Source organism: Chanodichthys erythropterus, chromosome 10 (assembly GCF_024489055.1).
Source record: "Chanodichthys erythropterus isolate Z2021 chromosome 10, ASM2448905v1, whole genome shotgun sequence".
NCBI classification, from domain to species: domain Eukaryota; kingdom Metazoa; phylum Chordata; class Actinopteri; order Cypriniformes; family Xenocyprididae; genus Chanodichthys; species Chanodichthys erythropterus.
In genome coordinates, this window is record NC_090230.1 from 55,139,978 (window position 1) to 55,166,854 (window position 26,877).

General features: G+C 36.9%; 1 protein-coding gene across 1 annotated transcript in view; it reads right to left on the reverse strand.

Moving 5' to 3' along the window:
* The window catches only part of adamts6 (ADAM metallopeptidase with thrombospondin type 1 motif, 6), a 96,705-nt gene that overhangs the window by 60,915 nt on the left and 8,913 nt on the right, over positions 1–26,877 (reverse strand). The window contains exons 3-10 of the mRNA XM_067395681.1: positions 25,991–26,159; positions 25,564–25,781; positions 25,348–25,431; positions 24,142–24,287; positions 13,697–13,740; positions 9,359–9,464; positions 7,305–7,451; positions 1,388–1,529 (exon numbers count right to left, since the gene is read on the reverse strand). Coding sequence (XP_067251782.1) covers positions 1,388–1,529; positions 7,305–7,451; positions 9,359–9,464; positions 13,697–13,740; positions 24,142–24,287; positions 25,348–25,431; positions 25,564–25,781; positions 25,991–26,159 — 1,056 coding nt within the window. The remainder of the gene's footprint in view (positions 1–1,387; positions 1,530–7,304; positions 7,452–9,358; positions 9,465–13,696; positions 13,741–24,141; positions 24,288–25,347; positions 25,432–25,563; positions 25,782–25,990; positions 26,160–26,877) is intronic.

Genomic DNA, 26,877 nt, shown 5'->3' on the forward strand with positions numbered 1-26,877 from the left:
GTGAAAATAATCTCAGCTGATTGCTATCACCTGTGTTTCTTAAAGCTTCCAAAAGTTCTTCTCAATCAGGGCAAGTGTTACAAAAACTTAAACTCGATATATTCTTTACAAGTCCAAATGAGACACCACAGCACTCACTCACAGCAAATTTTTTCCCCCTCACTGCTCTGTACTTCAGAGAGCTCTTCTTGTAATGTTGCCTGCTGAACAAATCATGTCCTTTGGCTAGTCTCCTCTGGGTCAGTGGTAAAAATAACTGCTTGACCTCCGGCATCATGTCTCCTCAAAGCTCTTTAAGTAGCGGTCTTGCTCTCTATGTCCAAACCGCCTTCCAAATCATCCAGTGTTATTAAAATCAGCTCTTAAATTTTAGTACATACAGCAGGTTCTGACCTCACAGGTAAAGCCTCAAGAATCTGATCACATCTGATGTGTTTACGTTATATTATTCTGTGTTCTGACATGAAGTTTCAGGCATTTTCTGTCACAGCACACTTGGTTAGGACAAAAAGTTATATTTACGCTTTTTGCTTCATTGCATTGGTTGCAGTTAGGTAAGTTCTCAGTAACATAATTTAAAACGCTCTTGAAACAACACCTAAAAAATGTTTTGAAAACACCTATGTGGTAGGTTTCTTTAAGTAGACTCAGAATGTCTATATAATGTGTTTTAACGATGAAAACAAAACCAGCTTTTAAAATAAAGCAATCTGTACATTTGAATGGAGCATTTCAGAGACAATAAAAAATACCAAAATATAACCAGTCCATAAACTGCTTACAAACATATTATGTCCAATGTTGGCATCGATTTGGGATATTTACCACAACAACCAAACTTAAGTAATGCTAACAATGCCGGAACAACACTTCTGCAATGTTTAAAAATCCAACATCTACCTCATTATGTACATAATTCAAAAACGTCATCAGCTTTCTCCTGACTTTTAAGCAACTACAGAATAGTTGTGCTTGCTGCGATGGTAGTTCATTTTTGGTTTTTGATATGTGCGCAGATGTTTAGAGCAGAAAAAAAAATTGTTTCTCTGTCTGTATAATGACCAGTCTGACACGGCAAAACTGTCTCAACCAATGGCGTGAGATTGGGAAACCTGTTTGAAAACAAGTATTTTTTTTGTAATTCCATTTGGTGACACTAGTGGCAAAAATACTACACACTTCAATTTCTTTTCTTTTTTTTCTTTTAATGAATACTTTATGATAAAAATCATACTGTTATTTAAAAAAAAAAAAAAAATCCTGGTTTAAGAAAAACTCACTCCTTTCTGATCCAAAAATGCCAAAAATTCTTTGTGTCTGAGCCAGCAAAAGTCACGATGTAAGCATGACATTCCCAGAGCATGATAGTGTATTGCAGCCTTCTTACCCCATATTTGCACTGACGGGAGGAGGCACCGTACTGGAAGCGACACTGCTCATCTGCATCGTACACCTGCCCTGGAGCCACAGTGGGGTACAGGAAGTCTCGTTTCAGAGGCTCATTGTCCAGACACGTTCCACGACCCGAGCTGTCAAAAAAACAAACCTTCAATTGGATTGGCTCCTCTACAGAGGTTTCATTTGTGTCCAACAAGAGAAAAAAAGTGTCTCAGACAAAAGCTCAGATGAAACGAAATGGGAAGGTGTATTGTTTATGGGAATTAGCAAGCGAGAAACCTGGAAAATACAGAAAGTAAAATGAGGGGAGGAAGCGTGAATGACAAACAGTGGCCATAAAAGGCTGAGATTTGGACTTATAAGGTACTGCTGTCTGCCTATGGAATCCTTTGAAGAGCCAATAAAATGACGAAAGAGACTGAACGAGTGAAAAAACGGAGAAGGCACCGGAGGTCACGCGTCCAGTCAAGAGTTGTGTTTAGTCTGCTAGAAATATGAACACTCCCGAGAAACCCTGAAAAAAAGGGCCACTGCTTTGTCTGCAGTGAACAAAGTCAAAAAATAAAGCCCAAGAAGAGGCCAGACAGTGCATGTTTTGTTGGACTGTGTTTATTCTGGGTTCAGAAGTGGATCTTGTTTTATTCTCGGCGTCCCTGTTACGGATGCTTTCCCCCCTCCCTCACGTTCCCCCCTCCCTGGCGTGTGCAAGCGGCTGAGAGACGTGTCCGCCCCACGCCGCTGCTGTCCGCCGGAATAAAACAGCCAATTATTATCCCGCTCGCTTTGCCAGCAGCATGCCGCGGAATACGCTCTCCTTCTCTCTGAGGGAACAGTGGGCTCGCTAACAACATAAACGCTAACATTTCATACTGCTGGAGAGCAGGCGGCTCTATTCTAGGTCCTGTCTGGCATTCGCATGATTGCTTCAACTGAACGCGCAACCTAAAGCATGTTAACCAACCACCCCACCGTGCGCTGCTAAAAGCAACATGGCCTCTAAAGAGAGTGAGTTTACATTGCACCAGCCAAGACACACTAAACCTCCAACGGTATGCCATTACATTTTTAGACACTTTCTACATGGAATACGTGTCTAACTCGTACTTTTATTGGTCTGAGGATGGCAAAATTAGTGACTTTAAAACTTAAATTATAACTATTTGTTTTCATGTATAGGGGGCAGAGCTAGCTGTCACTGGGGCTTTAAAATCTATGTGTGTGCTGTATTGGTAATTTTTATACATAAAATAGTTTGACATTTTTACATGTTACCTTATACATTTTTACTTTCACAAACTATTTTTTATTTATTTGTGTAATTGTAGGTTTCAATGTGACAACTTACACTATATAGTGTGACAACATGCATTGTATTGTAAACCTCCTCTGAATAATATTCACTGGAGTAAATAGTGTGACAAACAGCCCTGATGTACCCTACTTTATTATTAGCTTAACGTAATAAAATAGTTAAATAATGTGGTTGATAAAATCATACATAACACTGACAAAAGTCATTCACAAATATATCTAGATGTCTAAAAAAAAACATGCTATGGATCTAGTTTCTGTAGTGCATTTATAGAGGAAGCATTAGGTGAAACAGGGATATCTGGCTTCCCACCACAATACTGGAAGTCTAATCTAATTAAAAACTAAACAAAATACATTGGAAAGGAAAGAAACACATGAGCTCTAGCCTGGGGGTAACCAATGTTGTATTTGGTTTCATCCATTTAGTTTTCTATTTTTTTCCCATGTATTTTGGTAGAATAATCCCCTCGCCGGGGAGAAAGACAAGTCTGAATATGTCCTCTTGTATTGGAATACACAAACAAAGACTGTTTATTTCTTTAAAGGACGACAAAAATGGTCACTTTAAAAATGGACATGTTTATTTGACATGTCAACAAAGCCTTGGGTAAACTCATTACAGCGAACAGATATGCCAGCAATGAAAGGATAACTTAGTGACTAACTATTTGTAATATTTCAGCACAAAAACAAATAGTTGAATAGGAAATCACAAAAAACATGACAGTTTGTCCAAGGCAATCATTTTATTTAGTGGTAGATTGATAACAAAACATTTTTAAGCTAGTGATAAAATAGTTAACAGTTAGTTCTGGTCCTCTAATCTAATTAGACAAGCAATGTTCCAAGAGAGCTGATCTTTAGTATAAAACACAAAAACACTTTACTCTTACTATAGCTCATTTTGACTGTGCTTGTGTCAGTTTCTTTCTTTTTTTTTGTTCGATTACACACAGGCAACTATCGATCCTGCTTTATCTTAATTTAGAGGAATTTTCTTTGGCAGAGCAAAAATAGACAAAATAACTGGCCATGTTGTGTCTAAGGCCCTGTTTACACCTGGTATTAAGATGCGTTTTGGTCGATCGGATCACAAGTGGACAACGCTAAATATAGGCGTAAACAGGGTCTAAAACATTTCTACCACTTCCAGAGGTAGTCGAAAACACATTTGACCGGATTGCTTTCATAGTGTAGACACTCATGTGGTTGAATGCACATTCAATAAGACTGCCTATTCTCCGTCTACTGACCTAATGCGTAAACATTATGGGAATGTGCAAGCTAGATAAAATTTTAACTTTGTCGGCTGAAGACCCACGTTTGGTTTGAAGATAAAAAATGTACCAAGCACAATGTTCTCTCGCCAATCCTGATTTCTAACACACACTCACAGTGTTCGACATGGTCTTGTGACTCTCAGAGCAGAAACAAAAGTTGATCTCCGTGTGTTGTTCCGTCGTCTCTGCTCGCATTCATATGTAAATTGCATGAGCTAATTTCATCCATTAGATAGAAAGATCTGAAAAAGACTGTTCATTTACCTGCTCATAGACCCTCCCCTCAAATAAATCAGGGCAGAAGTGGTTGAAAGTGGAAAAAAACACCAGGTGTAAACAGGAATGTGTCTCCTTCATCAACTTGTCGAATGACCAAATTGCATCTTAATACCAGGTGTAAACACGACCTCTAATGCAAGTTAAGCTTGTCAAGAACAGGGTGGCTGATGGTTGAGAAAGTACAGAAATCCAATTAAAAGCTTATTAGATAGCATTTTTACTCAATATTTTTGATTAAAATTTATTTCAAATATTTGAGAAATGAGAGTTTATTGTATTCTTTGGAACCGACATGAGGCATGTTTATTGACCAAAGTCGCTTTCAAATTGAGCATAATTATGTCCAATAGATCAGTCTAACAGTAATAATGACTGCTGCAAACAGTACGCATTTTTCAAAAGACTCTTTCTTTATTGAAAGATCTAACTGTACATGTACAAACAAGTACACTGAAATAAGTCCGAATCTACAGCCAAACACTGATTTCTGGTGAGAAAAGACCCATCCACACATCCAGAATCTGCTAGATGGGGATGTTGTGGAAATAGACTTGCATTATCATAGCAAAGCTGTTTTACTGCCAAAGATTACATCAACCTGAGATTTCAGAGAAGGTCCATTATTGATGAATTGCTCTGCGCTAAGAAAATCCAAAAAAGGAAGGTTAGTATTCAACCTCAATCCGAAATGGTCACAGATGACACGGTGTGATTATACAACAGGGAGTTCATCCCAAACCAACAGAGCAGCGTTTCTTTGTGTTTGTGTGGGAAGTTGGCACACGATGATAAAGCTTCTGATGCCAGTGATGGCTGTGATGTTAATCTTCTTCCATGAGGTCATTCACCAGGAAAACTTTTTGACAGCCATGGCAACCACTATTCTTTCCTTTCGTTTTACGTTAGGCTAACAATTCACAGTCTAGCCTATGACTGCCTACAGATCAACTTCCATGCTCTCATCTAGCCATGAACGGATTCTCTTTCAAATAAAGCACATTTATATTTAAAAGAATCCTCTAACTGCAGACTCTAAACTTAATCAAGTTAATTAAAATGTTCCAATTTTAGGTTTCAGAAGGGTGCTCATAGACGAGAGTGGACTCAGAGGTCCACAAATTTAGGACAAGGGCAGTCTGACTGGACTGCTGCTACCCAACATTTTGGAGTCTGGATGCACAGATTTTTATCAGTCTACTTGGGGAAAAAAGTCATATTTACAATGTACCAGGATGCTACAACAAGCACTAACTGCTATATTTACCAATGTTCTGATGTTCATGACTTTGAGTCCCAGATATTCCAAATTTTATTGTATATACTAATGCACAGTTTTATTCAAGCTGCAGCAGGTTTTTGCATCTGTCTGTCTAAGTGTGCAATCACATTTTGAAATTTTGGCAAAATTTAACAGGCAAAAAGTTACATTGTCTATTGTCAATAGTGTAGTGATGTATGAAGCACAGCTCACACAGAAGTCACTTTCAAATGAAGAAGTTTTCTATTGGTCAGCACAGCAAATCCGCATGACCAATGAACCCGTTTGCGAAATCTGGGTAGGAAAAATCTTTCATCCACAATCACATTCCTCGATTCTTAAAATTCCTAAAATGACTTGATTCACCCACAAAAAATTCACCAAACAATGGTGTACTTGACACAATTGTGATCAAATAATTTCCATGTATCACCTCTAACTTTCGTATCATGCGCTCAACTCCGAAGCTTGTAGTTGTAGTTTGATCTAGATTTTAGCGTGACTGAACTGAACTGGCACAATTTTGTCAGATCAAAATCCTTCATTAAATAGTACAAGAAAGTCAAATTTTAGAATTATCCAACCCTAAATGTATAAGTAAAAAGTTTATTTTACAAAGTGTTATTTTACAGGTTGCGTCTAGATGTTAAGCATTGTTCTGCAAAGTTTTTGTAAGATTTGTGTTTGGTTCTGTATGGAATGTAGGCAACGCATTTTGTAGAACGAGGATTACTATTTCATGACTTTTATAGACTTGATGCTAATAGTTGTATAGCTAAATAGTTAAATAGCTAATAGTTAAAAAAAAATAGACTTTAAGGGCAAGATTTTCTAACAGCTTGCGCCAGCGCAAACCCTCTTTTGGCATTGAAAAACTACTGTCAGGATTTACTAAAGACACTCAGTGAAAAATTAGCGCTGAAAAGGCATGGACACAGTTATTTTTGCAGCTGATCTTATTGCATATGCATTTGTAGAAGTAAAGTATAGGATTTTAAAGTATTAGGGTTCTAAATTCCAACCTTATTTGTTGATCCTTCTTCGTAACCTGTACATTAGATACGTTGTTAAGCCATGTGACCAGATAATTTAGCCTATACTTTGTGTATGTCAAAAATGTAGGTGAATATGTTTTATGATTTAGTTGTTTTGTTTGAGGAAACACACTAAAATTCTGTTAGAGTACAGTTATAGCAACAGTACATTGTTTTTCTGATTGAGCGAGCAATTCCAAGTGGATAATCCGCTCACAAGCTTTATGTTACACCTCAAATGACAAGGAAATTTATATTAATGTTAATATTAAGCAAATCCCAGCACGCATTCTCTCAAATGCATCAGGTATTGCAGATTGCAGTTTATATGAACCGCACACCACTGCTGAATACACCAGTAATTTACACAAAAGCGTGAACTGACAGTGAACGAAGAAGTAGGATAGTAACATTGTCATAGAATTATTTAATACGTATTTATTTGAAATAATAAAATATTGTTGAATGCACAAAAAGTTGGCATATTTTAAAAGAATTCAGGTCTTCTCGGGTCCATTCGGTAAAAGCACATTTATTTAAAGTCGGCATGGAGCGGAAGTTGCAAAAGTGATTTTTTCCCCTATTGTCAAAGTTTTCGAACCCGCTCGGTTTCTCGGGTCGGTCCTCAGGTTTTCAGATCAACGTGGACCCTTGAAGACCTCTACAATAGGTTCCATTTATTTAGATAATGAAATCTTGAACTTTACAGATAAAAGAAGCATTCTTCCTCTTTTCACTTACTCCAAAAAGCTGGTGATATAGTCCTTGCTGCAGGCTGACCAGGAGAAGGGGTTGGTGTTGGCTGTGATATGGGCTGCCATCAGCTTGGCTGTCTCGTGACCTTTGGTCCCGCAGGAGTTCCCGATCCCATCGTGGTTCATGCCGAAACTGCGAGACAAGCGGCAGATCATGAGCTTTGATGGATCATGTCAATCACATGGCCCACCCCGCACACAAGCAACAAGCTTGGGCAGCTCTGAAAGATCAGGAGCGGAGGACGTCTCCTTCAGCTAAGCTGTAAAGAGAGGCTTTTTCTGACTTGGTAACAGCTGTGAGAAGAGGACAGATGGGTCAAAGGCCAGGAGCTGTCTGGAGCTCTGGAGGAGCGCGAAAGTTGTAATCACCACCCTGATCCCGGGCTGTCAATCAATAATTACACGTTTGAGCAGACCTCAATTGGACAGTCATCTCTTAATGAACCTGGCCTGCTTTTCAACCCCTTCCTCCAAGCTGCTTTCATCTGCTCATGTGCCATCGGCGGACAAGACTGCTGAAGCATTCAGCCACATTCCTTGCCGGCAACTCCACAAATACATCATTTGAGCAGTGCAAATTTTGTTCCCTTACATATCTGTCTGGATATTGTATGAAATAGTTAGATCACCTTACAGCAAGACCTCAAAGCTTTTGTTACCAGCCGGGGTCTATCCAAAATCAAAAATCAGCCTCTAATGCATATAACATACCCCCCACCACATCACACAATTCCTCTGTGTTTTTTTAAGGCACACATTTATGACATTTCACTCTACTCTCAATATAAATCAGAGTGGGAGAAACCTTCCCCACATGAAGTAGGAGCTATTTTTACAACTGATCCACAACAGAAGCAGACGCAAGACATAATAGAGGAAATTGCCATCTCGCTGAACTTAGCCGAAAAGCTACGTAGACCAATAGATCATGGTTATTTTTCTAAGCTTTCAGGTTAGGGTTCATTTGTCCAGACTGTCATTTGCATAAAGATGTGTGTGCAGGCAGTTCACGCTTTGCGTTTTGGCTTGAGGAATATACATAATAATGACCACATTAAAACCAATCTAGACACAAATATCCTATGAGATCTCAAACCATCATATGTAGAATATTGAGTCCTGACCATAAACATTCAGGGGTGAATTCACTAAACAGCCACTTTTACGTGCTGTATTTCAGCTTATTCACTTGCTACCTGCTATCCAGTTCAACCGGATACTGCTCTGAAATAGAGGTTAAATTAGATCTTTAAAAATTTAGTTTAAAAAACATGTGACGAGTTGTTAAAAATGCACTCTTTGGATTCATGTTGGCTTTGAAACACTTTACACCCTGAATACATGTGAGTGCATCTTTACCAATATTTTTTCTAAAAACAAAAAAGTATAAAAAGTATTTTTTACAAATATCATTAGTTTATTAATTCATAAATATCAAGAAAAGTGTTTGAGTCACGCCACATGCCATTTTACAGCCTGTGACTTCTCATAAAAAGTTAAAATGATCTGTTATTTTAAGAGACTTTGACACAGTCATGAGGGTCTCCATTTATCTGCATGTTGATTGCACCACATGACATTTATTTGGCAAATAACATTTTTTCAAATAAGCACTTTTATTAAAATCTTTTGCAATAATAAAAACAAAAGATTGCATTAAACTACTTTTTAGGTTTTATTTTGGAACATTTCATAATTTGAATTAAAACACTGAGTTATGGTGCTTATACAGGAAAAATGAGTTTGAATCTGGCTAGCAACATTCTCGTATTCTCATCTGCCAATTATTTCCTGTCCTAGGTTTTTAAATCTATGGATAAGTACACCACAAAAAGAGACCACAAATGTATAAACTTACTGTAAACAAAACGATTTAAGGTTTCAATTACTTAGTGAGCAATAGAAAGTTATGTTTGCCTTAGCAAACACCACTAATTAACAACACTAAACAAATTGCAATGTATGTCCATAAGACGGATCTTACTGATACAAATGGCAAGCCAGAACACAGAGACAAATAGAAAGAGAAAATATACTTACTTGTGTCCGATCTCATGTGCAATAGTGAAGGCAGAGCCAAGGCCTATATCTTCATTAATACTACAGCTCCTCTCGGGCTCACACATTCCGGCTACAGACGCCAAACCTGGCCACACACACAAACACACACACACACACACACACACACACACACACACACACACACACACACACACACACACACACAGATGAGGTCAGGTCAAGGTGTAGAAGTGCTACACTGAGTCACCTCCATAAAATGAGATTCTTCACATTAACCTTGAATCCACTGAACTTGAAACTGGTGAAAAGTTTATACGAATGTTTTTTTAAATCACCAGGGGGTGGGTCAACACTGACGGCTAGACGATTAAATAAAAAAAAACAACTGATGTTGTAGCTGGAAAATGTCTAGACAAGGGGGTTAGATTTATAAATTCTACATCTGGTAACAAGGGACCACCTAGTAATGCAAGCCAGAGCTCGGAATTCAAGAAAACATTTCACTTTGTGCCCCTAAAAATATAGATGTTTTCATTATTCAAGGTTTCAAGAGTCAAAGAAATCATTGTTTTCGTAATCCTGTTTTGTTTGTTTTGTTCCAAATAGATTTATTTGACAATTTTTGGGTATTAGCACAAAACCGACATAAGCTGAAATTTACTACTGACAGTGTTTTGGTCCTCAGCCTACAGGGACTTGGCTTTTTGAGAGGTTTGTACTTTAAGTGTTATGTTGCACTGTCATTTTCCTTGCCATAAATAAACAGGCCTGTTATTTAATTCGTATGGAATGAAGGAAACATTAAATCTACTTTTGTTTTTATGTTGCAACTTTTGTAGCAAACAACCTCAGTGTGGCAGCACTGGCATAGGGCACTTAATCTCACGAAACTTTCAAATCTTTATGTCCACTGACTACATAGGAAACATGATGACTGAAATGTAACATCATAATTGACTGATTTAGAACACTCTCCATAGACAGCAACTTGTACTGTAAGTTATACAAACAACATAATGCGACGTACACTGGAGACTCGACTCACAATTGATTTAAATGGAGGTTTGGGTTAAGATGTTGATAACCTAAACAACATATTACTCTAATAAACATAGAAATACACAAAACAATTTGGGTAAAATAGTCAATTTTAATTAGATTAAGCCATTTTTAATCTGTATTAAATCCGAATTTTAATGGATCTGAGTTATTTAAAATTAAAGAATGAATTTGAATTAAATTGGTTAGTTCACCCCTAAATTAAAATTCTGTCATGATTTACTCACCCTCGTGTTGTTCTACACCCGTAAGACTTTTGTTCATCTTCGGAACACAAAAAAAGATATTTTTAATAAAATCTGAGCCAGTTCTGTACTCTCCATTGATAGCAACTACCATTTTGATGCTTCAAAAAGTTCATAAAGAGATCGTAAAACTAATCCATATGAATTGAGTGGTTTAGTTCAATTTTTTCTGAAGAGACCCGATCACTTTATATGATGAACAGATTGAATTTAGGTTTTTATTCACAAATATACATTGATGAGCAAACACAAACAGAAGCCCAACCGTACATGCTTGATGCATGAGAACAAACCTCATTAGTTCTTGCAGAAGCTCAAACGTGCTGCGTAACAGGAGAATGAACCTCATTGGTTCTTGCACATCAAGCAAGCATGTTTGAGCTTCCATTTACCATAACTGATGTGTGTGTTGATGAAAGTTTATATGTGAATAAAAGCCAAAATTAAATCTGTTCAGAGTGTGAAGTGATTGTGTCTCTTCGGGAAATTTGGACTAAACCACTCAATTCATATGGATTCGTTTTATGATCTCTTTATGAACTTTTTGAAGCGTGAAAGTTGTAGTTTGTAGATTTTATTAGAAATATCTTCATTTGTGTTCTGAAGATGAATGAAAGTCTTACGGGTGTCTCTGATTAATTTTTTCCCACTGTGCTTGTTCTGGGATTGCCTTCACCACAAAGAATTTGGTGGCTTAATTGTGATGAAAATAATGTCAAAAAAGCAACAAATACATAAAAAATACAGTAAGTAGTTCACTCAAAAATGAAAAATTCATATTTCTGGAACAAAAACAGAGACTTTTTGAGAAATTGGTCACTCTTCCACACAATTACAATTAATGAGGCTTTCAAGCATCAAAAAGATGCAAATGGACCACAAAATTATCATAACAGTAGTCCATACGACTATATTCAATATTTTAGAAGCAATAAGATATGTAAGGAACAAACCAAAATTTAACTAATAATTCTATTTTAATTGTCCTAAAAAGTCTTAATTTAATATCATGTCTTACAAAACACATCAGATGTTTCTTCCTTACAAAGAAGAAGATGGAGCAAAGATTAAGTCTTCACAGTCTCAAAGCCAGCTGCTTCTGTTAAGGGGAGGGGGTTCCCTTGAAGCTATGAAGTGGGGAAATGGGCTTTTGCGAAATCCAGGTGTCTCTTAGTTCTTTTTTCCCTTCTGTCCAGCCTGAGAGAGTAGAACAATTCTCACCAGATTACATCTGTTGGTGATCGGTGGGAGCAAAACACAAAACCCTGAAGCTAGATGCATGCAGGTCCATCTAAGATCCAAGTAGCCTGTTCTGGCCTCTGACTGGATCAAACATGTGGTGGGTAATTTATCTTTGCAAATTGAAATGAACAAGGAGACCTCGGTCCATTAAAGTTAATATTTCAACAACAGATTCTTGGAAAGGTTTAAAAGTACCTACTTGTGGGGGCTAATAATAGTACTGCACAAGAACTAAAAGAACAAGCAGTAAATGTAAACGTTTTGCATTCATTGTTTTATCACATTTATTAAGAGAGACGTGAGAGCCAGTGTTGTTTAGGTTCTTAACATGTCTCAACATGTCTTGAAGTTTGAAAATGCACAAGTTTGTATACAATTTTTGCGCTATGTTGGAAAATGATCAGTGAATAACTTAAATTCTGGTCTGTCCCTCATATATGACTAGGAATATATACCACAAGTTGTATAGACTCTGATTTTATGATACTTTTTTTTTGTGTGTGTGTGTGTGTGTGTTATGGCTTGACACAATATGTTTTTAGTGTATATGGAAAAATTTAAAACATAAATCCCAGGTTCTTAGAAATGCACTCTTTGTATTCATATTGGTTTCATATGGTTTTGAGAAAAAAAATCTACCATTTTCAAGAAAAGCTGCAATTTAATGATTCTAAAAATTGTAAACTGTAATAACATTTTCCTTACACCTTGCAATACGTGAGTATACAAATCTTAATCATGATTTTCAAAAAAGGTTTTAACATAAAAAGTATGTTTTACAAATATAATGAATGATTTATTTATAATTTTATGATTTATACATAAAAATATGGAATACCAAGGGAGGCTAATGACTGTTTCGGAGCCATCACTCCAACAAAGCACTTCTGGCCTCTTTATCTTCCTTATCCAGAGGCCCAAACAAGAGCGGACATGCAAATCAAAGGCTAATAAGACACCGACTGGAGGCAGAAGGGTAAAAAAGGAAAGCGATACAGGACTAAAGAGGGCTAGTGGGCCCAGGCTGACTCGAAAGCTCATTGGTGGGGATTGTTTTTTCTAAGCCGAGGGTCGCGTTGGTATTATCCCCACTCTGCGATGACCCCCAGAGGGCAACACGTTGACCCGAGATCATGGCGATGCCTCTGGGTGAGTGGGGGGTGTTGAAGTGGAGATGGAGGTGGAGAAAGAGGAGGGGGACAGCAAGGAAGCAGAGCAGATGCCAGGGCAATTAAAGGGACCCGGGGAATGTGACGAATGCGGTCAATCTGTCAAACCACCCCTGGAGTCACAATATTACTTCCAAGATATACGGTTCAGCCCTGGAGGAGGCTGGTTCAGATAAGACTAGTCTTTGACACTGCCTGCAGACCATTTAGGGGGGAAAAAAACACAAATGTTTGCTTTTTCCTCAGTTATTCCAACTTCTTTAAACATATTAATTCTTCTTTTATCAAGTTGTTCTCTGTTATATACTGAATAGTCTAATTTTCTTCACTTCTTTTCTTTTTTGGCTAACCCAGGGGAGGGGTAAACACCTCTGTCCCGTAGCAGACAGAAGTGGGAATGTTAGGAAATGAAACAAGAGACAGCGATGTCTGTAGAGGCAGGCAGGCTTTGAGCCATGTTTGAGCTCAACGTGAGCCAAAGCACCAAACAGCTCAATAAAGACAGGGCAGTGAAGTCTTTCTCAATAAGCGTGCAGAATTATTTGTTACACCAGTAAAACAAAGCATGTAGCATTTGGCTTTTAGCGGCGTATGCTTAAATCAAAGAATATTTGGCCTTAGGATTCATTTCTGGTACTTACCGAGAGTCCCGCAGGGTTTGTTCTTATAGGTGCAGATGTCATACCTAAAAGAAAAAAGAAATCAAAAGTGAGGTCTTTAGATGACAGAAATTCATTGTGACTCCATGCGGTAACTTATGAAGAAAACGTAAATGGTGTTTGCCTGTGCAAAACTCGCTGGTTGCTAAGCATTTTCTGGGTGATTGTTTACTGGTTTGAATCCCCTCAAACTTCTATGATATTCCGTCCCCTAGATATAAGCCCATTTTATCATCTACCTTGTGAAAATTGTACGTATTAGCACAACACATTAGCACATTTAGGAGTCATGTCTGTAACACAAATTTTATGGGATTCACGTGTTGAAGTTTAATACTTATTGCTACTTTTACTTCTTTTAAATATGTTTAATGCTTAAAATTAAAGTTGTGGTAACATTTACTGCTGCTCTGCAAAATTTCACGAGTGAAATCCAATAATTTCTATTGGAATTTGTGCACTAGGGAGTTTTGCGAGAGGGCGCAAGATTTCCTCCTGCAGAGTTGATCGCATCAGTTCGCCACATTGACCAACAGAAAGCAGCTCGGTCTGAAAGTGCCTTCTGTGTAAGCTGTGCTTCATGTGTCACTACACTACTGACAACAGACAATGCCCTCTTTTGCCCCACAACATTTTGCTGAAATTTGGCTAATGTGACACCTTAATGCAATATATTTAAAATATATTACACACATTTTATTGACAGCATCCACTAACTTAACAACTGTTCATGCTTGCTTCAGTTTTTGTGTGTGTGTTGTTGTTGTTTATTTTGTAACCTAAACTCTTTCTTTTTCCCCAATGGGACTTGTCATCAGTCGGCTGACATTTTCGACGGCAGGCCTATATGAAAGAATGCCAAATATTTTCTTATTCCCCAAATGGGGCATTTAACACCTCCTGAAAAATATCACAAGCAGTTTGGTCTGCTGAGTCTGGCCAAGGGCAGGCAGCCAAGCTTTGTTTGACATTGTCCTCAGCGCAGAGGAAAGACGCAGTGCCTGATCTGAATCATATTAAACTATCTTAGAAGCTTTGTGTTTTGCGTCAGGGGCTTGGGGGCGCAGACGTTATGCACGTATTCAGTCAGACTGGTAGTTGGAAAGTTCCTATCTGCCTTCTATTTTGGTGTCGATCTGAAGATATCCATGTGCTCTGTTTACTGTGGCAGCTGAAAAGGCTCAGAGGAGCCAAAAGATCTTTGAATCTGGAAAATCATACTGGAATATTGCAGCCAAAAAAGTAAATAATCAAAACAAGGGTTTCTTTGTGCTCATTTGTACAGTTTATAAGCAAGTAAGATGCTTCCTATACAATTTGTATACATGTGAAAACATGTAAATTCATTCAATTAGATTTTCTTAAGAAAATACGAGAGGTACTTGTTGATGCAAAACATGCTGCCACAATGCTAAGATGTTTTGAGTGGTTGCCAGGGTGTTACTATGCAATTACAAGGTGTTCTAATACCTTACTTAGCCAAGTCAAAAGAGCCTCTCTATGATAGTCTGGCCGCTAGATATTGCTCAGCTCTATGGATTTTTTCATTTATCATTGTAAGTTCCCCAACAAGCTGTGTGATTTGAAGTATCATTTGTGCCATAGTGTTGTGGCATAATGTTATCACAAAAATGAATTTCAACTTGTCCCTCCTGAGGAAACTACAATGGAAATGAATTTTTAAGTGTTTCAATAGTATAGCCACAATAAAATAATATGCATCTCTTAATTAATCTCTTATTAACCTTTTCTGTGAAAAAGTTATATCCAATTTTATAACTTTGTAACACCTAAACCTTTAAAACGACTGTAAAAATTGACAAGCTTAAATGCGCAGGTTTTAACAGAATAATTAAATGTAAGTGATTTCATACAATCATACATTTTACACTTCTGCATTCAAACCCTCCATAAAATGGCCCCTTTCACTGTATTACATGACTGTAAATTTAATTCTCTCTTTTAAGTCAAAATTTCTATGGTAATCAACATTTTGCCACAAATACAGTCAACTGAACTTGTACTGAACTCATATATTCAGTGCTGTACTCAACCCGCTATAACAGTATTATAGGTTTTGAAAAATATTAATAGTGGTACATGCCTTAGCAACCTCAACTTATAATAAACTACTTAACATTAGCATGACATCAAATTGCTAAAGCTGTATGTATAACCAATAACTTATTAAATGCTTTATCTGCAAGTTCAGTGTGTGTGTGTGTGTGTGTGTGTGTGTGACCCACTGTTTCGCTTGTCTAATTGATGTATATACTGTACTGATAATTCAATAATAATAAAAAAGAAATGGCATACACAGCATACACAAGGAATGATGAACAAGGTCTCTGCCTTGAAGACGGGCTTTTAATGTATTAGAAAGCCGAGGACAATGCAAACTCAATTTTAGTGGCTCCCTCCTCATCCCACGACTCCCCAAGCAGAGCAAACTCCACCAGCATTAGGTACTGTCTCATGAACTTGTGTCGAGAAGCTGACCTCATTTGGACATCGATTTATTTTGATTTAGTTACTTTAATTTCCCTCAGCTCTCGCAATGGATCGTGTTCCAAACAAGCAATATTGCATCCCCCCGTCAAGCACCGGCCAAAAGTCTAGGTCTGGAAAAACATCGCTGAAGAGGTCAGAATGGACCGTCCGTCAGGATGACGTGGTCTTTATCCTGCTAATATTTCTTCCTCATGTACCCGCAGTGGTACTGAAGCAAATGTGGCAAATGCCATCACTCGAAAGCTTCTGTCTAAATAATTACAACTCTGAACCACCCAATGAGCAGGACAGCTGACCAAAGGAAACTATCCATATGACCTCTGCTGAATTGAAATTCATTTTTTACTACAAATATATGGATATGTAATAATGTCTACTATGAGTGCACTGTCATTTCTTAGCTTCTTAACTATCACAATATTACAACATTTTGTAAACTACTGCAGCTACTGGAATTTTAGTAAACTGTTGAAATGAAACACTTAATAGTTACTGAATTAAGTAAATTAAGTAAGCTACCAAAACTATCATATTCTTGTAAACTTCATTAGCTACAAACTTCATAAATTTCCAAACTACATAGTGAACGTCACAAAGTGTGGTATATGAGGAATGTTGTATGGTGCTACAATTGTGAAACTTGCAACAGTTTCCAAATTTGACTAAAATTGTACTACAATTTAAAATAGTTACAATGTTTACTTCAATAGTTTAGAGCAGTGGTATTTCATCCAGACCAAGGGACATAGTTGCGCCATTTTACAGTTTCTACAGTTGAAAGTGATCAGCACATCAAAACAACAGAGCTCTTCACACCACAAGTGCTTAGGGTTGTTTACGGTAATGATCTTTCGGCACTATATCCTCCACTATATCCTAATATTTTTTTTCTAGAGCCAAATGCACTTCATTCAACCCCTTTGCACTTTGCTTCTCTCTCCCGCTAAAGACGTAAAGTGCCAGCTTTTTTCCCCCCATACATTTAGCATTAATAATCAGCAAGAGCATTTCATAATAAACAATATTATAATTTGGAAAATGATTTAGAGATGGCAAGGGAAGACAAAAAACTTTGAAATTGCTATAGTTAATTTTGTTTTGTATTTTTGTATGTTTTGTAATTTTGTTTTATTTTGTATAGTTTTGATTATTAGATTATGTACATTGTTTGCTTTTAGTTAGTTTTTAGTTATTACTTTGAGCAAAATATAAAAATGGTCCATACTTTTCTTAAGAGGTAAACCCTGCACCCCCAGTATGTTTCCTCAGTGCAAAGTCCTTCTATGTGCCATAAAAAAAGAAAAGAAAGAAAAAAAAAATTGCTTAATAAACCATTTGATTTAATCTTTTTATATTAATATCCAGTTGGAAGAAATATTAACTTTTTTTGGTAAATATTGGTAAAAAATATTTAGACATCACTGCTTTGACTCTCAGGGCCCAAGATTCTCATCTTTGGTTTAGGATTTTTTTCTTTCTTTTACAAAGTACTACAGCTGCCCTGATGGAAATGTATAACTGTTCCAAAAAAACATTGTCCAGACCTCCACTTCGAAGGAAATATAGAGACCGGACCTATTGGAACTTTAATTGAATACCCCTGGTTTAGAGGTTTACTATAAATGGTATTGTTGCGTTCATTAATGTTTATTACATTAAAGTTTATTAAAGGTGCCCTAGAACCCCTTTTCAAAAGATGTAATATAAGTCTAAGGTGTCCCCTGAACGTGTCTGTGAAGTTTCAGCTCAAAATACCCGATAGATTTTTTTTTAATAAATTTTTTTAACTGCCTATTGTGAGCCATAATTTCATATGTGACCAGTCACGGAAAGTAGGGACACAAGTCGGTTCTGGGGCATTTTGAGTTATTCATAGATTCTGAAAGTGTAGTCTCCAAGCTTTCCAACGATGTGTGACACATGGAAATCTGATAATGTTTGGAGAAGTTGTGGCCATTTGAAGGTAGGCATTCAAGAAAGCTCTATAGGGAGAAAAACGCCTCTAAAATTGCAGTTCTCTTCTGTTCTCACCTGCTGGGAGTGACAATAGGGCTCATTTACATCTCATTTACATAAGCCATACCCCCTGTAAAGCTGCATGGACCGCATACTATTAATAATAAAGGTTAATGTGCATTATAAATGTCAGTAATTTATCTTTTTTGACTTTTATAAAAATGATTTAGAGGCTGAAATATGTGACTTTTTTTGTCAAAACTCTATTTGAACTTGTGCATTGTAGATTGTTGTAAGACACTCCTTTAAAATCTGCCCATCATTTTTAATGTTATTATTTTAATGTTTATGTAAAGAAAAAGTACATATTGATGCTAATTTTATTTGTTATTTGCTGGTTTTCCACATGAAACTTGGTGAATTTACTTTTTGAACAGGATTCTGTGATAACCGTGATCATTTTGGTCACTATAATCATGAAATGAAATTTTCTCACCTGAGAAGCCTGTTAAAGAAGAATAGGCAATCCAGGAACTAACTGGACTAACAGAGGCCAGAGATCGCTAACTATGGCTATTCAAAACACTTTTCAAGACAATAAATACACGATTGAGATGATGAATGCATGTATTGACTGAATTTGTGTCTGAATAGCGCTCCCTCCGTGGGCGTGGCCGCATTAGCGGATAATGAGCTGAATCACAGACTTCTGACATGGCTCTCTTTTCATACAGATTACATAAACACAGAATGTTTGTTTTCGATTTGACTTACACGATTTAAAACCTGACATTTCAACGTTTTTTCAGACACAAGTATCACTTTTTTTTATGATTAGTATTCACTAAGTTACAGTTCATTTTCTGAGAACTATCAGATTGGACTTCGTTCAGAGGGAGATGAGAGATCACGCATCATGTTAGTTTTCTTTATTTTACAAAAAGCACAACATTTTGTTTTTACTCTGAGTGTACACAAATAAAAGAAGACATTCTATAGTTTCAATTTATATATTACTTATGTCTCTATGACAAAAAATGACGGAGTATTTTAAGTCTGTTTTGCTGCAATGTGAAAAAAATCCTGAAAAATGCGCCGGCGTGTTACCCGACTCCAGATAGGTAATGTCTTATTATGCCGCTTTCATCGTCGCTCAGAGCCTCTTCAGAATCAGTTTTGAAGAAGTACTTCAAAACATTTTCGGTGTAACGGCCACGGTTCTTCATTGAATTTTGATATCAGCTAGAGCCGGCCAGAGCGCTGCATAATAAGTAGCCACGCTTCCCAGTATGGAAATACACACAGACATGACACGCCCCTACTGCGTGCTAGAATCTCCGAAAAACAAGCCGATTTCAACCTCAAAATGTACGCTTTTAAATATACCAATACTGCTATCTCAAACACAGAAAGGCTTCTTCATGATCTCAACTAACAGATTCTCTCGCTCCCGCTCCCGCTCCCCGTCCCCGCGAGCTCTCGACAGCCTTAAACAGCAAACACAAATTTCACACAGCTAATATAACCCTCAAAATGGATCTTTACAAAGTGTTCGTCATGCATACATCGATTCCTGTGAGTATAATATTTATTTGGATGTTTGCATTTGATTCTGAATGAGTTTGAGGCTGTGCTCCGTGGCTAAAGCAAACATTACACAATGTTGGAGAGATTTATAAAGAATGAAGTTGTGTTTATGAATTATACAGACTGCAAGTGTTTAATAATGAAAATAGCGACGGCTCTTGTCTCCGTGAATACAGTAAGAAACGATGGTAACTTTAACCACATTTAACAGTACATTAGCAATATGCTAACGAAACATTTAGAAAGACAGTTTACAATTATCACTAAAAATATCATGATATCATGAATCATGTCAGTTATTATTGCTCCATCTGCCATTTTTCGCTATTATCCTTGCTTGCTTACCTAATCTGATGATTCAGCTGTGTACAGATCCAGACGTTAATACTGGCTGCCCTTGTCTAATGCCTTGAACATGAGCTGGCATATGCAAATATTGGGGGCGTACATATTAATGATCCCGACTGTTACGTAACAGTCAGTGTTATGTTGAGATTCACCTGTTCTTCAGAGGTCTTTTAAACAAATTAGATTTATATAAGGAGGAAACGATGGTGTTTGAGACTCACTGTATGTCATTTCCATGTACTGAACTGTTGTTATTCATCTATGTCGAGGTAAATTCAATTTTTCATTCGATGGCACCTTTAAAAGTGTGATACTTATGATAGTTTACTAAAATTAAGATTTTAACAAATTACAAAGTTAATAAAATTGTAATAGTTGCAGCAGTTTACAAAGTTTACTTGAAATGCGATATTGTGGTAGATTACATAGTGATATTTTGGCTAAATATATTATTTTATTATATTATTTCGTCTACATAATATTATAGTAAATTTCATAAACAATTGTAGCTATCACAATTGTAAACTACACCAATGGTCACAATTTTAGTAAACTTTATAAACTATTTCAACTTTTGAAAATGCATAAACTATTGTTACTTTACAGCAAACTCTAAGACAGTTTCAGTAAACGTGACTAATAGCATGACGAGTTGCGATCCTCGCTTACACCAAACATAAACAAATAATCACAACTGGCTAGAGAGCTAATGATTAGAGGCATTACATTGTATGGTATGCTGGAGAGTTTACTTTTACAGGCTTTCGAGGAAACATCACTCTGTTTGTTAAGCTCTCCTCCAGGCTATCATTAGTCATATATGAATTCACCCAATATAAATGTCTCCAAATTAAGCACTGCTACGGTCATTAAAATTGCAGGACCGCAGGAGTACTTAATAATACACTAACCACAAAAAGCTAATCAGCATATTAGCCTTCATGTACAGTAAATAAGGCTTTGTTCAAGCGGCACATAAATCAGATTTGTTTTTCAAATCCAGTCTCAGACAGACTACACTTTCATTTTACAGATGATGAAATCTGATCTTTTCATTCATACAGTGTATTTGATCTCTGGTGTATGTCAAATGATTTTCTAATAGAACAGTAGCTGACACTGAAACTTTGCTCATGTCTATCATGACTCATAAGTGTATTTATGCATATAACGGTATGCAGCTGGGTCCAAAATCACTGACTCAGACATTCACTACATATAAGTAACTACAATGTCACATAATCCAATACATCAAGAATCTGTCCAGAGTGATGAAAAAAAACTTTATTTCAAATAAATAAATAAATTTCATTATTTCTTTCCGTAAGGAAATCCAATCTGAACATTGAGACTGAGACAGATTGCAAACCACATATCAATGTGGTCTGGATCAAGTTTGTAAACATGTGGTTTGTCTGTTCAGACTACAAAAAACTAAATAGATTAGAGTTGGAGACACCAAAAAAATCTGCATGTCTATATATATATATATATATATATATATATATATATATATATATATATATATAAGGTTCCACACATCGACTCGGGATCTAATGAGCATTCTCGGCTTTAGATATAATAGATATCCACTGTTTTACTTAAACTATTGTTCATTTTCTTGAGCAAAGCCTCAAATAATCAGAATAGATCTAATAAAACAACAGCTGTAGATGCAAAGAATACAATATGAACTTTGGAGTAATTTATATTTAACTGAAATATGAAATGTCAATTCATTCACCACATTTAGACAACACAAGCCTCACACAAAGCTTTTCCTTTTTTTCTGAAAGAAAAACTCTCTGACTAAAGTTTAAAACTGCACTTAATTCAGAATGAAATCCATTTATAGCGGCGAACCAGCAGCATTTTGTTTGCCAGACTCAAAACCAGTCTGCCAGAAATTCACAGGACAACAGCTAGTTGTTTACCGCACGGCTTACTTTGGCAGATACCTGTCTGTTCAGAAGAAATAAATCTAAAATGAAACTTTCTGTAGACCAGCATCAGACACACTGCCTGTTTCAGTTAATTCGAAAAGGTGTTTGGCCTCTACGTGTTTAGCAAAACAGTAAGAAGTTAAACAAATTATATGTATAAATAGAAATATCCAGTAACCTCTGCTCAAGGAGTGACGTCTACAGTATCAGCTGACAGCGTCAAGGCTCACACCTGTCCAAACCACACAGTCATGCGTCAGTGAACAGCAATTAACAATGACATTAATAACCAGTTTAGTCTCAGTTGTAAATGACCCACCCAATATATGTTTCCAGTACAAACTGTCAAACTTGAATGCCAAAATGTCAGCTAGCCCTAAAACAAGCCTTTCTTCTCTAATTTAGCTAAATTGAGGAAGTTAGTAAAAAAAAAAAAAAAATGTTAAACTGCAGAGCTGTCTGCCATTTAACAGACTGATCACCCACAAACTAATCACTGAAACAAACTACTGTAAGACATTTTTGGCTTCTGGATAAATATGAATTACGGCAGGGATTTAAGAAGGGTATGTGTTTAACAACATAGACTGAAATAAAAAAGACAACCTCCAGTCAACAAGTCAATAAAAACAATTTTCCACAAGATGTTGACATGTTTAGTTTGCTGGGGTTTCATGAAGCAACTGTAATGACAATTCCATGTGATGGTGGTTTAAACATTAGATATTAAAGGGGTTATTATGCCCTTTTACAGTCTTGATTTTGTTTTTGGGGTCCAGAACAGGTTTTCATGCTTTAAAGGTGCTCTATGTAAGTTTTTGACTGTACTAAAGCATAAAAATACCATAATATGGTTGCAGATATTTATTAAACATGCTCAGTTCACATATTCGTTTCTCTGAAAACCATTGCTACAGCCAGTTATTTTACTTTGAAATTTGCGTTCAGTGTCAGAATTTCTGTTTTTGTTTCGATCTGGGCAAGAGCGCACGTTGCCAATTTACAATTTACAGTTGGCGGAAAACACATGCAGCGAATTGCAGCCATGGAAGCCAGCGAACAAACTGGGTCAGAGATCACAGATTCTACCTGACCTAAAAAGCCTCAGCATCCATCTAAAAATCTCTATGAACAGGAGCATATTAAAACATGATATCAACTCATCATGAATCAATAAATCAACTAATTATTTTACAGTGTTTAAGTCTCCTCGCCTTCCAATGTCAATTGAGCTCGCTCCTGTTGCGTGTCTTCAAGCCGGCAACCCGCAAGTGCGTGAAGTCTGAGGAGGAGGGGGCGGGGCAACAATATTTTGAACTTGGACTGCATTACCCATTTCAACCACTAGCTGTCATTCATACACAGAGCACCTTTACTGTTAAAAAAACACACACTACTTTTCACATATTTTACATTGTTGCAGCACCTCTCTTCCAAATCTGTCAGTAATACTCCGTTTAGTTCCTGTCTCTATGAAGCTTCTCCTGAAAAGCGCAATGTGCTCTGATTGGTCGGCTGGACCAATGTGTTATGATTGGTCAACCGCTTTGAGTGTGTTTGGGAAATGTCCCGCCCCTTACAATAACCACGAGTTACAACACACCACTAACTCACTCAACCAGGCCTCGCCCCTTTATTTTGCATACGATTATGTAGGAATTACTTAAATGAAGAATATTGTGACGTGTTCGTTTCCAGAAGAAAACCCAAGATTACAGTGGAGGTGTTTCAGGGAGTTCAGAAACAGTGCGCACTTTGGAGTGACTTTGTGCTTTATAATTTGCAGACTGTTTTCATGCTTAAACAGCAACATTACACAAATTCAACAGACAATGAAAATGTAAAAAAAAGTAATGGATAGGTAACAATACTAACCTAATCTATCAAATATAGGCTAAATGAATGTTTGTCATCAAACTTGATTTTAAACAGATGAAGTGTTGGTGACCAAGTAGGATGTGTTCCTGGATCAACATCTTGGCCCTGGAAGAACATTCCTTTCAAACAAACATAGTCCTAACCATATTCCCAACCTCAATCATTAACTACCCCTAAAATCAGATGGGAATAATAGTAACCGACCTTGTAATGAGAACAGCATTGTCGTGATGGGCGATCCCATTCTCTGGGATACTGTTTCCATCTCCCTGATGAGAAAGAATGGATTTCTGCCATTTACAGAAGCTGTCTAGAGATTTGTCTGCATGGTGGTTTATCTCCAAGTTGGGCTGCAACATAGAACACCAATGTAACATATCAAACTTTGTTTGAGATGACACAATCTGACCCACAGCATTTTAAAATGATGATGTCAATAGAACAAAGGACGCTTCAGTTTGTTGAATTATTATTTTATATAATATATTATATTTATTATTTGGCTGGTACAATGTGACTTGTAGTACACCCTTCTGTAATGACATCATCTTTGTGGTAGTTGGATCTTTTGGTTGGTTTCCCAGTCTGAGAAGAGTTATTTGACTCTTCCAAGAACAAAAAAACAAACAAAAAAAAAAAAAAACATAGACAAACGCCCTGGCTCTCTCATTTAAGACATTACCGTGAAATCTTTTACAAAGTTTCCCTGAGGGACAATGTCTAGGCATATCTGTTTGAATAACTTTAATCTTTAAAAGTGGTCAGACGATTCATGATTCCATCTGTCTTGTCTCTTCAGGCCAATAAAACTGCAGACTACTGTGAGGTGTTTCTAAGCTTCTAAAAATACTCTGAGCTCACACTCATTTAATGCCAATGCAGACAAAAGACAAGAACGATGAATAGTAAGCATGTGCGTGAGACTAGGGAGAAAATGTCACCTAGCTTAATCTTGGGAAGTACTGCTGAAAAACAATGACCTTTTGCAAAACCAAATTGCAGCTGTAAACTGTTTAAATGGCTTGTTTTTGCAGAACAATGAAAAAAAAAAAAATTAAAGGTATAGTTCACCCCCCCCCCCCTCCCAAAAAAAAAAAAAAATGTGTTATCATTTACTCATTCAAAACCTGTTTGACCTTCTTTTTTCTGCGGAACACAAAAATAAAAAACTTTTTTTTTTTTGTCTATCCTTTACAATGAAAGTCAATGGAGTCCAAAACAACATTGGACTCCATTGATTTTCAAACAGATGAATGTTCTTCAAAATATAATCTTTTGTGTTCCAAAGAAGAAAGTAAGTCATACAGGTTTGGAACAAAATGAAGTTGAGTAAAGTTGAGGTGAACTATCCCTTTAAGACTTCTGAATCACATTAACATTAAAACTTTTGCATCACATTAAAACACTGACCTGATCTTCTGTCAGAACAATCAGTCGGGTTACAATAATGTTCACAACGTTTCCAAGACTGGCATCACGGTAAAGTTTGGCAACCTGACCTCCAGAAAAGAAGAAAAGACACAAAGTCAGCCAAATGCTGTTCGAGTTCTTCCGACGTACCCTTAAAAAAGGACTGAAACATGCTTTTGAGACAAGCACGCTTAAGAAAAGCAGGACCAAACTTACAATATTCATTACGGACAGGATGTAGTGCTCGATGTCTTTGCGACCGTGGTAGCCAACCATCATTTTGTCCGCCACCACTAGGGTCTCCACAAAGCGTTCAGAACTGACGGAACGGCGCTGGCGGTGGCCACTCGTCGAGCTGTCTCCGCCAGGGACTGAGTAAGGTGGGGTTGCTTCAGGATTGGTATCGTAGCAGGGTGTCCTGTTTATTGTGAGGTCTGGAGAAAACAATTTCTCATCAAAAAGAGATTTATTAGCAGTTCAGTTTTTAGTAAAAACGGCGTTCAGCTGAGCTTTAGATTAGATCTTCACTCAACATTCATGCCGAGGCTGACTTCCAGCCAAACCTGAACCACTGACCATCATTTCCTAACCTGCTATCTATAGCTGTTTATGTCACAATGTGGCCAAATGGAGGTTTACCAACCTGAAACACCACAGCTGAACTCCTCGCTTGGCTTTTGTGGAGAAGGAATGGAAGTCTTTTTATAAATAACATGTGGTTGTCCTTCGTGGTTGACATCACTGAAATTTCTGGATATATTTTTTAATGGCTCTATTAAATATTGCTCGTCCTCTGTGGTTATGACACCATGCTTGATAAGAAAAGAGAAAATGATAGGTTACACAAAAAGCACACAGGAAAAGCAAGAAAATACATTCATTGACTAACGTTGAAATATTCCATCTGCAATATCAAGGACAAGGTTGTAAAATAATGCATTTTAATGTATGTATCGCATGCTTATCATCTCTACAAATAGTCTCTTAAGTTCATGCTGTTAAAACACATACCAGAACACAGATAATTAGAACTCATATTATTTCAAGTAATTCATATCATTCAGCATTGCAAGCAAATGCAAAAACATGCCACAATACAAATCAATAAGATAAATCACTCAAAACCACCAAATTACATAAAGAACAACACCGTAATTACCTGGACAGGGACCAAAGCACACAGATCTGTGCCCTTGAACACCCCCAATTTAACATAAATTCAAAATGTGCCTCAGAAATGTGTTTGTAGGAAAAAAGAAAAGAAAAAAACCTCTGGCATGTTCTCCAAGTCTGTAAAACTCCACAATGAGACCAATTAAATCTTTACAAAGAAATAGCAAACGCTGCACACACAAAACAAAAGCGCAGTTGATATAAGCCGTATGCTGTGTGATGCACAGCGAAAAACGCTGAGGCATCCAAAGGATTGTTTTTCCATTTTTGGTTTCAATAAAATGACTGAGGCAATGAAGAAATCTCAATTTATGAAGTAAGGTGACTGAGCCAGTACTTTTGGCTGCAACAATAATA